We start from the raw sequence: 16,667 nt of genomic DNA on the forward strand, positions 1-16,667 counted from the left end.
ATAGACAACAGTGTTTACTAAAACCCTGCTATTGCCTGGTAGGGTCTGGAAATGCATACTTATCTAATCTGTTAATTTTTCTAGAACCTTCTCTATCCACTGCCAGTAGCAGGCTGTAATTTCAGCACTCCTAATGTAAGAGTTTACTTGCTTATATTCCTTTTGGAAGCCTTAGCATTATTACTGCTTTTGGTGAATAAATAAATAAAATAGTGAACTAATGCATTCTTGTTTGGTTTTCTGTTTTGCAGCTGGTGCCACGTATATCTTTGGGAAGAGTGGAGGTCTCATCTTGTACACCTGGCCAGCTAATGACAGACCGAGCACAAGGACAGACCGTCTTGCTGTGGGCTTCAGCACAACAGTGAAGGACGGCATCCTTGTTCGGATTGACAGTGCGCCTGGGCTTGGTGATTTTCTGCAGCTTCATATAGTGAGTATAGATAGGTCCATGTCTGTGCTGGACCTGAATTTCTGTTAACCAAATATGGATTTGAAGAAAACCATTGTTATAAAATAGCATTTATTTCGTACTTTGTGCTTCCAATATCCTTAGCACTCACCGAATTAATCTGCTAGGTAAGGAACTGAGGTGGTTCTTTATGGCTTTGTAGATCTGGCTGAATGGAATACACATGGAACCAAGTCTTTGGTGGGAGTTGAGGGGGAGGACAGCAAGTCCTGTGGGATTCAATAGCACTAAGATTTATTCAAAAATGGTAAAAATATTTCATGGCACTGAATCTGTGGAGTATTACTCTTGTCAGAAGGCAAAGAATGAAATAGAGAATTAACCCTTCTCGCCCAGAAGATTAAATGAGAATTGACTGGACCCTCATCTGGTGTAAAAGAGTTGATCTGAGTGTTGATGTGTGGTTTGTTGTTGTTTTTTTTTATTTATTTATTAGAGTAGGGAAACTTAGCTAAAGGTGGTTTTAGGGAGAGGCTGGAATTCTTTTAGAAACCTGGAAGACTAGCACTAGAAACTTCTGGGGTGTGGGGGTGTGTTTGGTTGTTTTTTTTCCTTTCTAAACAAAATGAACAAGTTTATTAGAAGTAGAAGCTGGTCATGTTACTCAGTGCTCATAATCTATGTCCAGTGTTTTATGTCTTAATTCACAGCGGAGTGGGGGATAGGGACAGGATTTGTATGAGCTTGGGAGCTGCTGACGTTTGACAGGCACTTAGAGAAAGTGTAAGTAAATAAGAGGAATGCCAGTGGTCAACACATGGACCTAATGTGAATGCCATTGACTTTTAAAGGAATTGAAGATACTCAGAATCTCGTGGAAGCATTTGGTATATTGCAGCATGGTTCTGAAGCAAGAGTTAGAGCTAGAACTCATCATTAGTGTTTAAATGGTTCAATTTCTAATTTTATTATAAAATTCCATTTGTTCGAGTTGGTTTAAATATGGCTGTGAGTCATTGGACTATCACTGCTTCTGGCTTCTTTCTTTTTATGGTATTTACAATAATTTAGTTTGTGTTGCCTGTCGTCCCTCCCCCCCCCCCCCAAATGAAAGAAATGATCAATCCTGGCATCTTTTCAGGAAAAAAAAAAAATCTTGCTTTCTTTATTTAGGGGAAAAAAATATATTGTAAATGTGTCAATGTTATTGTCAATGTGTATTAAATACTTGGAGGAGGAAGTGAGAATAAGTATTAAAGCAAGGAAGACCAATGTTAATGTAATATTTATGTATATTTAGCGACTTTACTTTTTCAGGAGCAATTGTGAAAAAATACTTGAACAGGGATTTTGCTGTATGGATATTGGGGAACGCATGTGTGCTCTCACGCGCTCCATCTCACTTTTTTTTTTTTTTTTTTTTTTAATGCTACTTTCTGAATTCTGACCTCCTCACATCTTCCTCATGATAGATGGCAAAAGCCACTTGCTGGTCCTTTTTTGCTCCTCTGCATCACTGAATTAAAGTGTAATCCAAAACTCTATAATCTATACTTACTATACATTATAGTAAGTATAGACTGTAATATATGTAGTTTAACAAGATCTGATGCCATTTTACAAGTTGTGAAAGTGGCTTTTACTCTGCTGACAGACATTCCCTAATGCTCTCCATGCATTTTAGATGCCATGTATGTTCTGGAGTGTTCATTATAATCTCTTTCTGTCGGTAAAATTCAAAGTCAGAAAAAGATATCTCAATAACAAATTACATTTTTACTTGCTTTATTTATGGTTCTGTTTGGATTCATTTTTTAATTATGAGTCTTTTAGACATTATGGAAATTTATAAACTAAGGCATCTGTTCTATATGACAAAAAAAAAGCTACAACATCTGAAACTATTTTCTTTCCTGATTTACAGTGAGATGTAAGCTGGCAGCCTAGGGAAAATGGCTGGCATACCATCCAGATCAATGCAGCATGTGAAGTATGAGGTGTTTGTGTGAATAGCACTAACTGTAGCACATGGAATGGGAGTGTTATAATAGCATCAAATCCCTCCTTATGAGATTTTTCTGACAACTTGGAGCACCAAGTCCAAACCTGTACCAGAAAATTACCTTGTACAATGGATGCTTAAGAGACTACACATTTGAGTTGTGATTGAGCGTTTCTGTATGTTCATTCAATTTACGCTTCCATGGCTTCTGTTTTGTGATTTACGACATGCAAAAATCTTTACAGAGAACAAATGGAGAGGGGAAGACAGCTGCAGGTTATGATGGATATTTTGCTTCTGATGACTACTCAGAGATAAATCACCCACTCATGCACATTGCTGCTTTATTCTGCTGTTGTTCGATCAAATGCTTATTGTAAACTATCACCTCGCCTCTGACTCTTCAGAATGGGGTTGTGAGGAAGTGACACTGGTCCAGTTTCCGAATTGTGTGTAGAAAGTAAACTGTAGGCTTAGGCAAAAATCCTAGTGATTTGGGGGAGTTTTGCTTAAGTAATCTCAAGTTGATGGAGATCCATCGCTTAGCACCAGGCTGCAACTGAAGGCCACAGGATTTGACGTAGAATATTCTGATTCTCAAGCAATACCTGTAAGAAAAAGTCAGTCTTCCCTGAGTTAGAGTTGACATGGCTAAATAGGGACTGAGCAGGAAAGGTGGTTTACTCACTGGCTGAGTACAGGAGATAACACCTAGTATAACACGTTTGCCTAGCTAAGGAAGTGAAATAACTAATGAGCAAGAATGGCCAGACTGCCTACCAAGTAAAGGAGGGAATTCAAATGAGTTCTGGAGCAAAACATGAAATTTTCTGGATCATTAGAAGGTTTAAAAGAGCAGGAGGTACAGACTGTCTGAAGAACTAGCATACTCCAACAAGACAAAATCTAGTGACATTTTGAGATTGGACTCTACCTGAGGGTACACTCTGCAGGTCTCCTGAAATTATTCATGTATAAAAACCATCTAACTGAAGCTTTCTGTTATGGATGGGTTCTCCGACAGAGACTTCCAAATAAGCTGTCTTTAATAGGCACAGCCTGAGGATTAACATACACACAAAGACTTGAAACCTTGACTGCTCTCATGAGTACGTCTTCTAAACATTCGTAGCTGTGATGTTTTTTGGAAGTTAAATGGTAATGTTTGCCCTTAAATAACACACAACTTTAACCTAAAATTAACCGGGTATTAATATATTCCTCATGTAAGAAGCGTCAAATGCGCTGTGGTACCTTAACAAGTATCTTGTCTCCCCAGCACAGTCTCCACTGCATGCAGCAGAGCAGGTTTCCCAACTTGAGCTGCACAGACCAGACAGTGCTGGCGCCACAGGGGCTGGGGAGGCCCTTCTGTCCTCTAGTGGCATGAGGTAACTTAGGCTCTCTGGCAGGCATTAAGCTATCGGATTGCTGCAAACTTGAATTCCAAGGGTCACGTAGAGCATGTCACAAGTGTTTACTTCCCTTCTATAACTATTTATATTGATAAATATGATTGTGCATGCAAAAAGGAACATAAGATAACTGCTTGCCAATTATGTCGGGTTTATAGTATGAGAGACCATGGCAAGCATATATAACTTGACCATCACTACCTTGCCTGCCAGAGGCTATATCTGAATGATCTTCAAATTTGAGGTATACATGCTGGTGGCCATTTTGTCAGCTGGTGTAAATTGCCAGAGACCTTTTGGTGTGGCTTGCTCTCTTGCTCTCTCTCTCTTTTTTTTTTTTTCTCTTTTTTTGATAGTGCTGTACTGTTTAAACACCCAAGGATCCTGTCCCAAAATGCCCCCAGTGTCTTATCCTATCCTTTTCTAAACTCTTTGGGTCTGCAAAGTCCCATGTGTTTGTACTTGCATGCCACATTTCTTCTTCCCTAGAGCACAGAAGAGCTAGTAAAGGAAAATTAATTTGAAGGAAAAAAAAATTGATCTACGGTTTTTCAAAACTGCTTTTAAAAGTGTTGTTGTTACCGCTGCTTTTATTTTGAAAAGGTGTCTAAAAATCCATTTTTAATGTATCTGAATGAATTCACATTATGCATAGAAATGGTCCATCTATTTTTTTGTCAGTTAGCTCTTGGGAAAGAGTGTCTGTAGTATGAGAGCAGGAGTGGAGAGCAAACCTTTGTAGGCTAAGGAGCCTCTTGCCCCAGCATGCCCATCTGTGGCTGGCCCTGCTTGGTGCTGTGCCTCCTCGAGAGATCGCAGTGACTTTTTGTGCTGCAGTCCCTGCTTTGCTGCCAGTGGCTGCACCAGGTGTATGAATGAACGTATGTAGCCAAATGCAACAGTGCAAGAAATAGCACATTGGTGTCCTGTGGCTAAAGATGATGGATTTCTAGATCCCTAGCTCCATTCAGGCAGTATGGAAGCTCAGTGCTTTGATAAAGGAATTAATTAACTCCTCACCTGGTGACAGTTTATGCAGAGATCCTGGTGCTCTTGCTGTTGTTAATGAAGGTCATGAAGCTGATCTGATGTATGGTAGGAAGAGCTGGTAGGACAATGCTAGCATGAATGGTAAAATTGCAAGTTGGACTGCAAATTAGCCTGATTAGAGGCACAAATCTGAAAATAACCTTGGGGCTTCAGCTGTGCAGGCCAGCTGAGTTCAGGTGGATAACAGACAGTGAAAATTAAGAATTGGGGAATACAGTGGAAGAATCAATAGGAAAAATAGTGTGGGTAATTTTATGAAACTTATGGGACTAAAGACATACATAATTAAACTCAGTACCTTTGTTTTTCCACAGAGACAGGGGTTTGCTGCCTCATCAAGGAAACTGGTATGTAGTAACAAGATCATGCTTTGGTGTAGTGAGCAGAATTAACTGTATTTTGGGGTGGGGGGCAGCAGGGGGAGAGAAATCCTGCCTACTTTAGGGTTGTATGTGTAGCAAAGTTAGTGTGTTACGCTTTGGTAGAAGTCCAGAAATAAAAACTATGCTCCTAAATGAAGTAAAAATCATAACGAACTTGCTTAGGTGAGAGATTCATTCCTGAGTATAAAGCTTCTGTTTAATATACATTCTGAAGCTTAAAACTAGTTTACTGTGTGAAAGTTTGTCTTAAGACTTGCTGTAGTTTTGCGACTCACTATTATATATTAAATGATCAGATCTGAGCCATGCACAGTATTTATCCAAAGACCCTGAATTACAACCAATGTTTCTGGTTTTTTGTATATTGTGTAAGCAAATACTGCATTTTGTGTGATATTTAATCTCTGCTGTGATTATGTAGAAGACTTCATGCAGAGCTTTACTATATATCATAATATCAAGGAAACACTAGAACTTGTTCCGACCCTGAGAAAATGTACATTTTGCTTTTCATGATGTTTTTCTTTAAATATGAAATACAAGGGAGTGAAGTGATGTGGGCTTTTTGGCAAGGTCAAAGTGAGAAACTAGCACAAGCTCCAGTGAAGTTGTTTCCTTGAACTATCCAAAACCTGGAGGCTGAGATAAGTCTTGAGGTTTTTAGTGTTCATTCAGAATCAGACTAAAATCTTTCATACTTGCAGACTCTCTACTAACAATTGGCAAGATGTATATCTTCTCCTTTACAAGAAGCACCAGACTTACAAGCATGTTCATACCAACACATCTTACTTCTATATGCTTGGTTAAATTCCACTAATAGATTCTAAATTAAATCTGCTTGTAATTAAAGCCTTTATCACCTTCTCTATGGTTGCATCAAAAAAGCAAAATAAATTCTTGATCTTGGTGCTAATGGATAGCATCAGGGTGTGATAATAACTCATTGCCTATTCAAACATAGAGTACTACTCAAAAGCAATTAAACAAGGGCAATTGTCAATTTAACTTACCCCTGGCTTGGTATCTGATGCAACCTTCTCATCAGAGGTTAACAACTACTTGCTACTACATCAGCTACAGTGAAATGAATTGTTTCTCTATTAAGCATCTAGAAAGAGCATCTTAAACAGAAATGTAATACTGAATCTTACTAGTGAAATACACATTCTTTCTACTAGATCAACTTTGTAACGTGTTTGCACTGTGATCCTCATTTTTTAGAGGCAGAGAAAAGGTAACTTGATCACTAAAATGCAGCCAGTTCTGGGATGAAACTCTGCTGTCCTTTAAAACACAAAGGACTAGTCACTCCCAGTTTTGTATGGGAAACAAATGAAAATGCTGCCTTGTCATTCTTCAAGGACCCTGCAGTGACAATTCAGGGAGGAAAGTGCACTGAATTGGAGCTTGGCTAGAATTCTAACATCCAAGTTCTTGCAAGTTTAGTCATGAAATCTTCACTGACTGAGCTTTCAAGACACTGGGTCACAGTTCTTGCTCAGAAACATCGCCTCATCTCTAAGACATATATACGTATTTCACTTTAAAACATCTATTTAATTCTCATAAAATCTCTTGAAAAGGTATATATGAGGAGCCTTATAGAACAAGAAAATTAACGTATCAAGAAATGAAATGATGTGCCTACAGGCATATCATGAGAACTAAAGCTGGGTGGCTCTGGTTATTCATGCTTTCTTAGATCAGTAGGCCTCACAGTGTTTCCTTCTCTATCCTGAAAGAGTGGTTGAATACCACCTGCTGGGGAGGGTAGCACTCTTGGAAAGCTGTTATGGCCCACATCATCTCCTGCTATTGCCCTCAGCATCTCCTGCTGCCATATAATTGGTCCTCAGATTTTTTTATTTTTATTTTTCCTTTGGATGCTGATGGAGCCTGAACTTGCTTAGCTCCTGTGTTGCTGGGATTGCAGCCTGGAGTGGTATTATTTGTGCTAATAAGCTTCTCCCTTTAGTTAACCTTTCAGTACATAAAGCATGATTGAACTGCAAGCTTCCTACTGGTTCGAAAGGCTTTTATATTAAATATGTGACTTGGACTTTTTCCTCTTCCATCTCTTTATGAAAAAAGTGGGATGGGGGAGACTGCAAACGCAGTCTGAAACTCAGTTGAAGTAAAGCTTATGTAGTGCGAAAGCACTCTTAAAATATCTTGCCATATCTTTTTCTGCTACATTTAAACTCCTGGTACTTTGTTTAAGCAATTTGGAGCCCACAGAAAGAGATAACTGCCTCATATGACTGGTATAATCTTGGCCAGCGTAAAGCATCAGCTGAGTACGTTTTTTGCCTATACTTGATAACCAGGTATATTACTAGCTCTGAATGTCCAGATTCACTTCCATTGCATACAGCTTTTGTATGAGCTTATTCTTTATTCTTGTCAATTACAGATGTCAGGAGTGCAGTTTCTGGAAGCTGGGTAATGGAAATCATTAAGCATGACAAAAGTATCTTGTACTGAGTTTCCTTTGTTGTCTTATCATGTCTCTCTTACTCTATTATTTTTAGACACCCTCATGTGAAAGCCAGTTGTGCATACAGGATTTCAGTTTTTGGATCATGTAACACTCTTAAAGGCTGAATAGCATCATACTAAAGAGATAGTGGGGTTGATTAGCTCTCTAGGGGATCATATCATGCTTGTAGTATACTATTTTGACTGGATATAGGGATGAGACTCTCTAACTTGCACCCACTTCCCTTGGTTTAGGGGGAGAGGATCTAGTTTGAGTTTTGGAATCTGCTTCAGGTTCGTCTCTAACATGACTTTTTACAAAGTTGCATGCTATCTGCGGGTGATGCTTTTATAGATGATACAGTGTAACCCAAGTATATTTAGAGAGACTAGGCCCTCACTGTGCAGTGTGCTTTTGGCATAGTTCAAGTGGGCAACACATGCTGCAGCATTTCAGACTGAAGTAAATGTTCCTCTGCAACATTATAGTTAATGAAGAGAGGTTGATACAGCCTTCCAGTAGTGACTGCAGACCAGCTTGTGTCATGATTTGGGCATCATGTGGAAAACTGGGGGTTCTTAACTGCTGTGTTGTGGTGGTCACTGGCACATTTGGCTGGGAAGCTCTTTTTTTATGCAGCTGGGGGTGTCGAGGGAGAAAGGCGAGTTTCCCAGAGGTGCTGTTTTCTGAGTGGTGGTGTGCGAGTGTGGTGAAGAATCGGGGCAGGAAAGGCCCTTTAAATTGGGCAGTCTGCCCGTGTTGAACTTGTAAGTTTACACACTGTAGGCTTCACTTTTATAGTGTGTTGAGCTCTTCTCTGAGGTGTTCCATCAGCCCCCAACATCATGGGGAGTGTGGAACTGTCAGCACCTTGCCACAGATGACTATTTTATAGAGCTATTGCATCAGATCACCATTAGGACTTTAACTTGGTTTTGCACTCTTGCAGTATTGGGACCCCAACCATTAGAAGAGAAATCTTAGTCTATTGTTCTGTTATGCTAAGAAAGATTTTTGACATATCATCACAGGAAAATCCTGTCTCTACTGATTCTGTCCTGTTGTGAGACTGAATAATTCTCTTCCTGTGTTGGCACTTTGAAGAATTCATCAAGTGTCCTCCTTACGTTTGTGAGGCTTCTCTATTCTTCTTCACTGTATAAATGTAGCTCTCATGGTTGTCTGTGATATTTTTGAGCCCTTGAACTGCATTCTTGTCTTCTGTTCCCCCTTTCTGTGGAGGAGGGAAGGAGGTTGTGGCTTCTCATAGTTTTTTAAATCTTAACCTGTGGGGAGTCAAATTAAATATATTCTTCCTACAATAGATGCTATGAAATACTTCAGTTTCTGAAAGGAGATGATCTCCATTTTGATTGGTGTGTTTAGGAAAAGATTTATATAGCTCAGACTACCTTAAATGTATTGAAATTGTTTTGCTTGAAACTTGCTTCAAAATCATTATCAGTTTGTCTTCTGGTGAGAATTTGTTTCCTGTGTTATACACATGTGCTGGCTTTTTTAGATAGGAAAAACTTTTTAGTTTGGGAGCTTCACAAACCTACTGGTCAAGTTTTTAGAGTTGCTGGTTATGCATTTTAATTTAGGAACATAACACAGGAGAGGAACTGGCTGGGTCATCAAGTCCAGTCGCCTACCCCTGTAGGTATCATGGCTTCCTCTTTCCTAGTCTTAATAGATCAGCTGTCAGCTGCACTGATAGAGGAATTGTATTCTTTGTGCCAACAACTCCTCCCAGTGCTCTTTTAAGCTGTGTGTGTAGCACAGTGGGACACTGTGAGGCTATGCCAGGGCTAATGCCAACTCGAACATGCAAGTCCACACGTTGCAGCTGCAGGCAGACTTAATGTTAAATTCAAGTGCAGAAGCAGTATAGCTCTCTTCAGGAGGAGTTAGTCGCTCAGCCACAGCACTAGCTAAGCATAGCTGCTTTGCAGTAGACTCAAGCTGGCTTTAAGTTTGGCTGTGGAAAGCCACCAGCTCAGTGTGTCTGCACACATTATGTAATGTCCCTTCTTAGAAAATGGGCTGTCTGTCCCACCTTAGTATCCCTTCTCAACACCTTTTGTTGTAGGGCAGCCGGTGAGATAAGTCAGTGCTGTTATTTTTCAGTGTATGAGCCTGACTCTTGTGTAATTGCAGGAGGCATCTGGAGGTTAGAGAATACAAAGACCTCCTTTAAGTTCTAGTCTTTGCTTTTTCACCAGCTGGAGTTTTCCAGGTTCTTTGAGGGGAGTATATAATGCAACCATCAAATGGCAGCCAGTTGGATGGATATCTAGTTACAGCCCTGTCTGGAACAGAACTTGACTTGTTCCCCCCCCCAGCAAGCGTTTGTGTGGCTAACATGCTGTCCGCAGCCACAGACAGTCAAAATCCAAGTCAAGAGCTAAGGCTACATTTCTTTCTTGCATTTAGCCTGCCTGACAAAAGCCTCCTCCTGCTTATAATGGTTTGTTAAGTAATGTCACTTTCTTGCTGTCCTGCTCTAGCACATTACTGCTTTATTCTAGTATGTGTACTTAATCCCTCAAAATCTGTTTCAAATTAAGCAAAACAGGGGTTTTTTTATGAAAATACCTCTGTTAATGTGAAAATGTCTTTTAATGATATATCTGGATCTTACATTATTTGATATTGTTGCTTTAAAAATGAAACTCTTTGCTCAGTTCATGTTTAGGATCTTCTGGGGATGTTTGGGAAATTATCTACATGATGTTATCCAACTGTGTGTGTTGCAGAATCCTTTTAAAACAGTAGAGTGCACTCAATTTAAAGAACACGTTCTCAGCCAATGAGTTAAGTTCCCTTCCAATGGGTTGTCCTGTGTTATGGCTTAAACACTTTGTATACGTAATTCTTTGAGCACTCATATATTCCAAGCTCTCAGTGGCAGCTGGTGTTAAATGATAATGCTAGGTTAGAAGGAAAAGGGACTGTCTTCTGGTTTCTGTTGTCAATCTAGGAAATGATAAACATTTTGACACATTAGATGACATGTTGGCTCAGGTTATAAAAAAAAAAAAAAAAAAAAAAACCTGTATCAGAGAAGAAATCATGTGATGTGTGGTTCGGAGCCTCACAGTGATTCCCAGGATGGTTATTAATGTGCTTGCAAACCTGTAAGGTACAGCGTGGTAAGCCTGGCCTTTGAGATAATTGGAAAGACATCAGTTGTAATGGGAGCAGCTGCACTGAAGGATGGTGGCCCCTCTTTGGGAACAGAGGGCAATGCCTTGTTACATGTTGAAGCAGTGCACCCAAGACTGGTCTATTTTTGGCTGTATGTCTTATCCCCTGACCAGGTGCCCAATGCTTTTTCCTGCTTGCCCTATTTCTATCCCCCTCCTACCACAAGAGCAGATTACTTTCTTTACTGAAGTGGAGTAGCTGGTGGTTCCTTTTTTTTGTTGTTGTTGTTGTTGTTGTTGGGGGGTTGAATTTCAACTTAGGATCTAACAAAATCCTCCTATTTTTCATACTTAAATGCTTGTACTCATGTGTCAAAGGCCACCTTTCCCCTGGGAAGATGAGTTGGTTGCTCCCTTACCAGAACTGCTAATGAGGAAAGAGGTTTGGGAATCTGGAAGCTACTTGTATCCCCTGACAAGGCCTGGTCAGAAGAATGCATTTGAGCTAGTCAATACAGACAGAGCTTTAGCTGCTTAGCATTGTTCAGTGCCTTTTTATTTTTTAAAATACATCATTGATTTTTTTTTAATGTTAACTTTTTTTTGACTGCAGTACAGCTAGAACAAAGTGTGTTTCCTGTCTGTGGGAGTAAGCTGTAGCTCCCCAAACCAGGCAAATAAGGGGCAAGGTGAATTCATCTGCAGGGCTGTGCTCTCTGAGGTTATTGCTTTCTGTCTTTCTCCAGTGTGATGCCTAGTGGTGTTGCCTCCCTTCAAGGTGAGTATATTTTTGCCAAATGGAAGAGTGAAGGGGGAGGAAAAAAAAAAAAAAAAAAAAAACAGTTCTTCTCACTGGGTTAAAATGAGAAAGAAAATGGCTCTGTGCATAATTTGGGACACTCAGCTTACATTGCCTGGACTAAAGAGCCTGTGGTTCACTTCACTGTCAAAATGCACTGTCTTATATGTATAAATTAGGTCCAGAGACCTGAGACTTTTTTTTAAGGATGGAAGTAGGCCAAGACACTAAAGGTCTCTGCCTCAGACAGCAGATGTGATCTTGAGAGATGCTTTGCTCTCTCCTGCTGGACTGGGTTTGTGCTGCTGCTTGTGATCCATGGGCTCCTGTCTCCCTTCCCACGTTAGAGCTGTTCATTAATGGAATGTGGACAATGTACTTAGAAATGTACAGTTCTAAGGATGTACAACATAATCTTAGATTTTAGGCAAATTTAGATGAGAATCATAAAACATAGTGGTATGAACTTTCTCATTTAAAAGCCTTTAGAAACTCCCAAGGGAGCTGGAACTAGAATATACAGTGTGGAAGGAGCACTGTTTGAAGTTGAAGGGTGCTGTATTGTACTAATAGAAACAGCTCTACATCTGACTTGTCTGAAAGCACTCTGATTACTCTTGATGGTAACAGACTATTGTTTTGAGAATTTTCCCAGAGATCAATATTAGGTCTGAGGGTTTTGTAATGATAATAGCTCAGTAGCAACCCTGATAACTTCTTGTTGTTGGCTTTCTTTGTTATTCATGTCTCTTACATTTGACTGACAGGCTTATCTGAACATGGATAAGACTAGTATGAATAAGCATAGCATATCATTTTGACCCATGCTTCTGAATATAGTGTAATCTTTCTAGAGCTGTGTGGGCAAACATCTTGCCAGTTTCTACATCAACTTTTATAGTGCCAGGGAAATTTCTGCAAACTTGGGAGCTCAGTGACATGATGTGTGGAATCCTGGAAGGGTGCCAAACTGAGAAAAGCCTCAACTAGCCTAGATGAGGGGACTGTAGTTTCCCAAATGCAGGGGTGATGGGGACAGTATGATCCCTTTAGAAGCAAGGCTGAAACATGCATTTCTCAAAAATCCACCAAGGAAATGCAAGTTAATATTTAAAATGGGCCAGCCTTTCTGGGAACTGTATACAAAGAGTACTTAGTGTTAACAAAGTCTCAAAGGTCATCAGAAAAGTATCTGCAAGCAAAGTTTCCTCAGACTGGGAATGTGGGATAAAAAGTGATACAAAATTAATATGCTGTTTGGGTATTTGTAAAATTTCTGTAAGCTATTACATTGGACAATGGTCTACAGGTGGCTACACTGAACAATAAAGCAGTGAAATTATCCCTGGGATATTTGTCTCCTGAGGACAAAAGTTGGAAATGCATGCAGAATATTTGTAAAGATAGTTTGTTCTCTAGATTTCTGATGTGGAAAGGGGAAAGACTCCTTCAGAAATAAAAAGCTTAAAAATAGTGCCCATATAGTAGTGGGGTTTTTTTTGTTTGTTTGTTTTTATTAACTAGGCTTAGGTGTGTGGGTTTTCTTGGGTTTTTTTGTTTTTTTTTGTTTTTTTTTTTTTCTTCCCCCTTCTCTCTCCAGTGACCTCAGGAAGGGGAGGAATATGATGTCACTTTGCCAATTCATGGCAAGAGAATGTATCAGTCTGTTTGAAAATGAGGACCGCAGTATGTGATTGACATTAGATAGCAAACTTATGACAGGAAAAAGTAATTATCCAAGTTAAAATTTAATTACAGTGCTACAAACAAAAACCCAAATGAGATGAAAAAGCATTTTCAAGTCTTGAAAAATGGCAACTGAAAGATAACTGCATTTAGCAGTAATAGAGAATTCTGGAGTAGGAAAAGACCAATATTCTAATCATTCCCTCTCAAAGCAGTTTGTTTTGCATTTCCTAAGTCTTTTTTCCCTACTCTATTTCCAAAGGCTTCAGGTGCTGAGGATTTTTCCACTTTCTAAAAGTGATGATTTTACAACTGAGTAGAATTTCATATTTAATAAAATCTTAATGTAGAACACTGAAGAAACATGTTTCTATTAATACTTCTTAATTAAACACTTTCCTCAGTGATGGATTTATTTTGCTAAGAAAATAAATTTCACATATGCGAAGACAATTATTAGGATCTCAGCTTTCTTTTTCAGAAGATAATTTTTCCCTGCTAATATTCAGACGTCTTTCAAGGTTATCTATGATTACTCAAAAATATATTTCTCACTAGCAAGACCTGGCAGGTCCCTCACTATCTGGATGCAGGTACTTCTTTGACTGATGAATTTATTTTAAAATTTCTCAGGTATTACTGTAAGTGATTCTTTATGAAGAATGTGAACCCTACCTAAAAACCTGCTTGGCCCCATGGTCCAGTGCTTAATCACTGAATATTGCTAGTAATGTAGGTGCAGGACTAGAGGCCAATGCAGTGGTAGGGGAGGCTTTTGGAGGTGGTGAGTATTTTTATCTTTCATTTTGGATTTTTCCTTAGAAGTCTCTGTCTAAAAAAAAAAAAAAAAAAATTATATATATATATATAAAATGTTCTCCTACCTCACTTCTGTGGTCTAATCATACAACCATAGTAATACAGTTACAAAGAGATATCATCAACCCTAAAAACTTGCCACTGTCTCATAAATACTTCTGGATATGGGAAAAGAGAACAGTGGACCAACTGTTTAATAATTGATAGCTTTCTGTAATGGGTTCAGCCTTTGTAATTAACCTTGTATTTCACCTGAAACTTGTCTACATTTTCAGGTCAGGCTCTTGGGGTGGGATACGCTGAACTGTCAAAATGAAATATGAAATGATGTGCTGGGAACTCCAGAACAGGTTAAACATACAGTGGTGGGAGACTGAGACAGACCCCATTTAAAATGCACTACAATATGCCAGCTTCTTTACACACACTTGCATTACATAAGGTTTTTGGATCAGTTTCTAATGCCACAGCAGTCGTGTAAATGTAAATGATGGAAGGGAAGAGATTACTAATATAGGAATCCTTTATGAAAGAGCTCTGTATGCAATGTGAGAGAGGTGGTAAGTTTTTGTGTGAAAATCGTTCAGTGAAGCTCCCTTGTCCAGCCTGAGGCAGAGTATTGCCCAGGGCTCCTTTTTTCCTCACTGTGACTGTTCTTCTGCTGAGGTGAATATTCCTTAAAACACAACTAGCTTGCATACCAATCTCAACCTGCATGATTTTAGGGAGAAGACTCACTTTGCAGTGCTGTTCCTGCCCATATTCCAACCCATGATCCCACATAGTAGCGGATGCAGGCAGAGGAGTACAGGGTCTACTGATAACTTGAGTCATTGCTCACCAGGTGCCATTGGAAATGAGGGCAAAAGAACTAGTTATTAGTGTGCCATCTGCCATTTAGACTTATTGGGCTGTTTCTGTATTTGTTTAAAAGCAAACCAGTAATTTTATTTATAACAGTGTAATATATCTCTGTGTTTAAAAACCTAGAGAATGGTGGTCAGAAAAAATCTACTTACTACAAATCATCACCTTATTAAGGTAACATAAGGTAATATACATGCAAAATTCTATCAACAGTTAAAAATAAATGCACCCCAGCAGTGATGTGAACTTACAGTAATTATCATTCTCAACTTCCATCTAAGCTGAGTGAGACCAAAACAGACTGACCCAAGTATAGTTTAACAGGAAACAGTTGATGCTTCACTAGCCTAGATGAAGAGCTGATTCAAGCTCCATTCAGAAAGAAAGGCTGGTTGAAACTATTGACATTTCTGCCTCTCTCTACAATTATAGGAAACATTATTGCCACCTCTTGGAAGATGATTAAAATAATTGCCATCTTTTTGTTCTCCTCCTTCAACAACAATCACTGGGTGCCTGCTTCCTTCTGTGTCTTGACATGTTAATGCTTTGAATCTGTTTTGCCAGGGAAAAAGCTAGGCTCAGCATAATTGGGCCATTTCCCTGTCACAGTGGTTTGCTTCTGAATCTTGTTACTCTCCATGGGTTGTAGTGAGGTCAATCATATTCAGTCAAATGGCTGAGCAGATTAAAAAGTGTACCAGAATGAAGTACCTGCTGTCCATGCAGGTTGGAGGGAAAATGTGGAAGGACAGTCTCGAGGAAATAGAAGCCTTGGCAAACTTTTGCTAACAGGAGCTTGCACTCACCTGAATTTGTCCCACAAAGAGCAAATTAACTGGCCTTGTGACATGTGAGTCACCACTTATCATGCATGATGTTTGTGTTGATGTGTCTGTGATCGTCATGTCAAAACAGAACATCCCTGTATGCTGATCTGCTGTCACAGGTATCTTTGAATATTCATGCAACAACATGGCCTAGCACCACAGAGCTGATGAAAGGCGGCCTTGCAGGATCATGCAAGCTGATAGGACATCATAATGCAGTACCATCTCAGATGGATGTGGTGCCATGACCCAGCATAGCGATTATTGATTCAGCAGTAGGGATCAGTCTCATACCTACTGTGCCATTGTCAACATTATTGACTCAGAAGCGTGATACAAGGTCGTTCTTGAAGACATCACAGAGCACTGTTGAGACCCGCTCTTTGCATATTGATGCAATGCTGCTATCTGTTGTTACAGCCTAATTTATCTCTCTTTATGAAGATTATCAGATGTTTGGGGCAAAGTTTGTTCTTGTTTGTAAATTTTTAATACAACATTATCGACTGATGCTTTAGTGTTATTGTGTGTTGGCATTCATGAGGATATTAGCACATCATTACTCTAGTGAGCAGATTCCTCATCTGTTGGCATAGCAGCTCCATCTCTGTTGTTACCACCAATGCACACAAAATGTTAGAAGACCATTATTAGGACACAGAAATCTTAGTCAGGAGTGTCCATAGACTTGGGGACAAACTTATTCTTACTAAACTGTTTCTTCAGAAACTGTTTTAGCATGGCATGGTATTCCATATATTCCAGCGTAGCTC

General features: G+C 39.4%; 1 protein-coding gene across 1 annotated transcript in view; it reads left to right on the forward strand.

The window, feature by feature from the left end:
* LOC106482900 (neurexin-3-beta) overlaps positions 1-16,667 on the forward strand; it is a 374,181-nt gene that overhangs the window by 110,828 nt on the left and 246,686 nt on the right. The window contains exon 2 of the mRNA XM_013940616.2: positions 252-433. Coding sequence (XP_013796070.1) covers positions 252-433 — 182 coding nt within the window. The remainder of the gene's footprint in view (positions 1-251; positions 434-16,667) is intronic.

This window comes from Apteryx mantelli, chromosome 4 (assembly GCF_036417845.1).
Source record: "Apteryx mantelli isolate bAptMan1 chromosome 4, bAptMan1.hap1, whole genome shotgun sequence".
Classification (NCBI taxonomy): Eukaryota; Metazoa; Chordata; class Aves; order Apterygiformes; family Apterygidae; genus Apteryx; species Apteryx mantelli.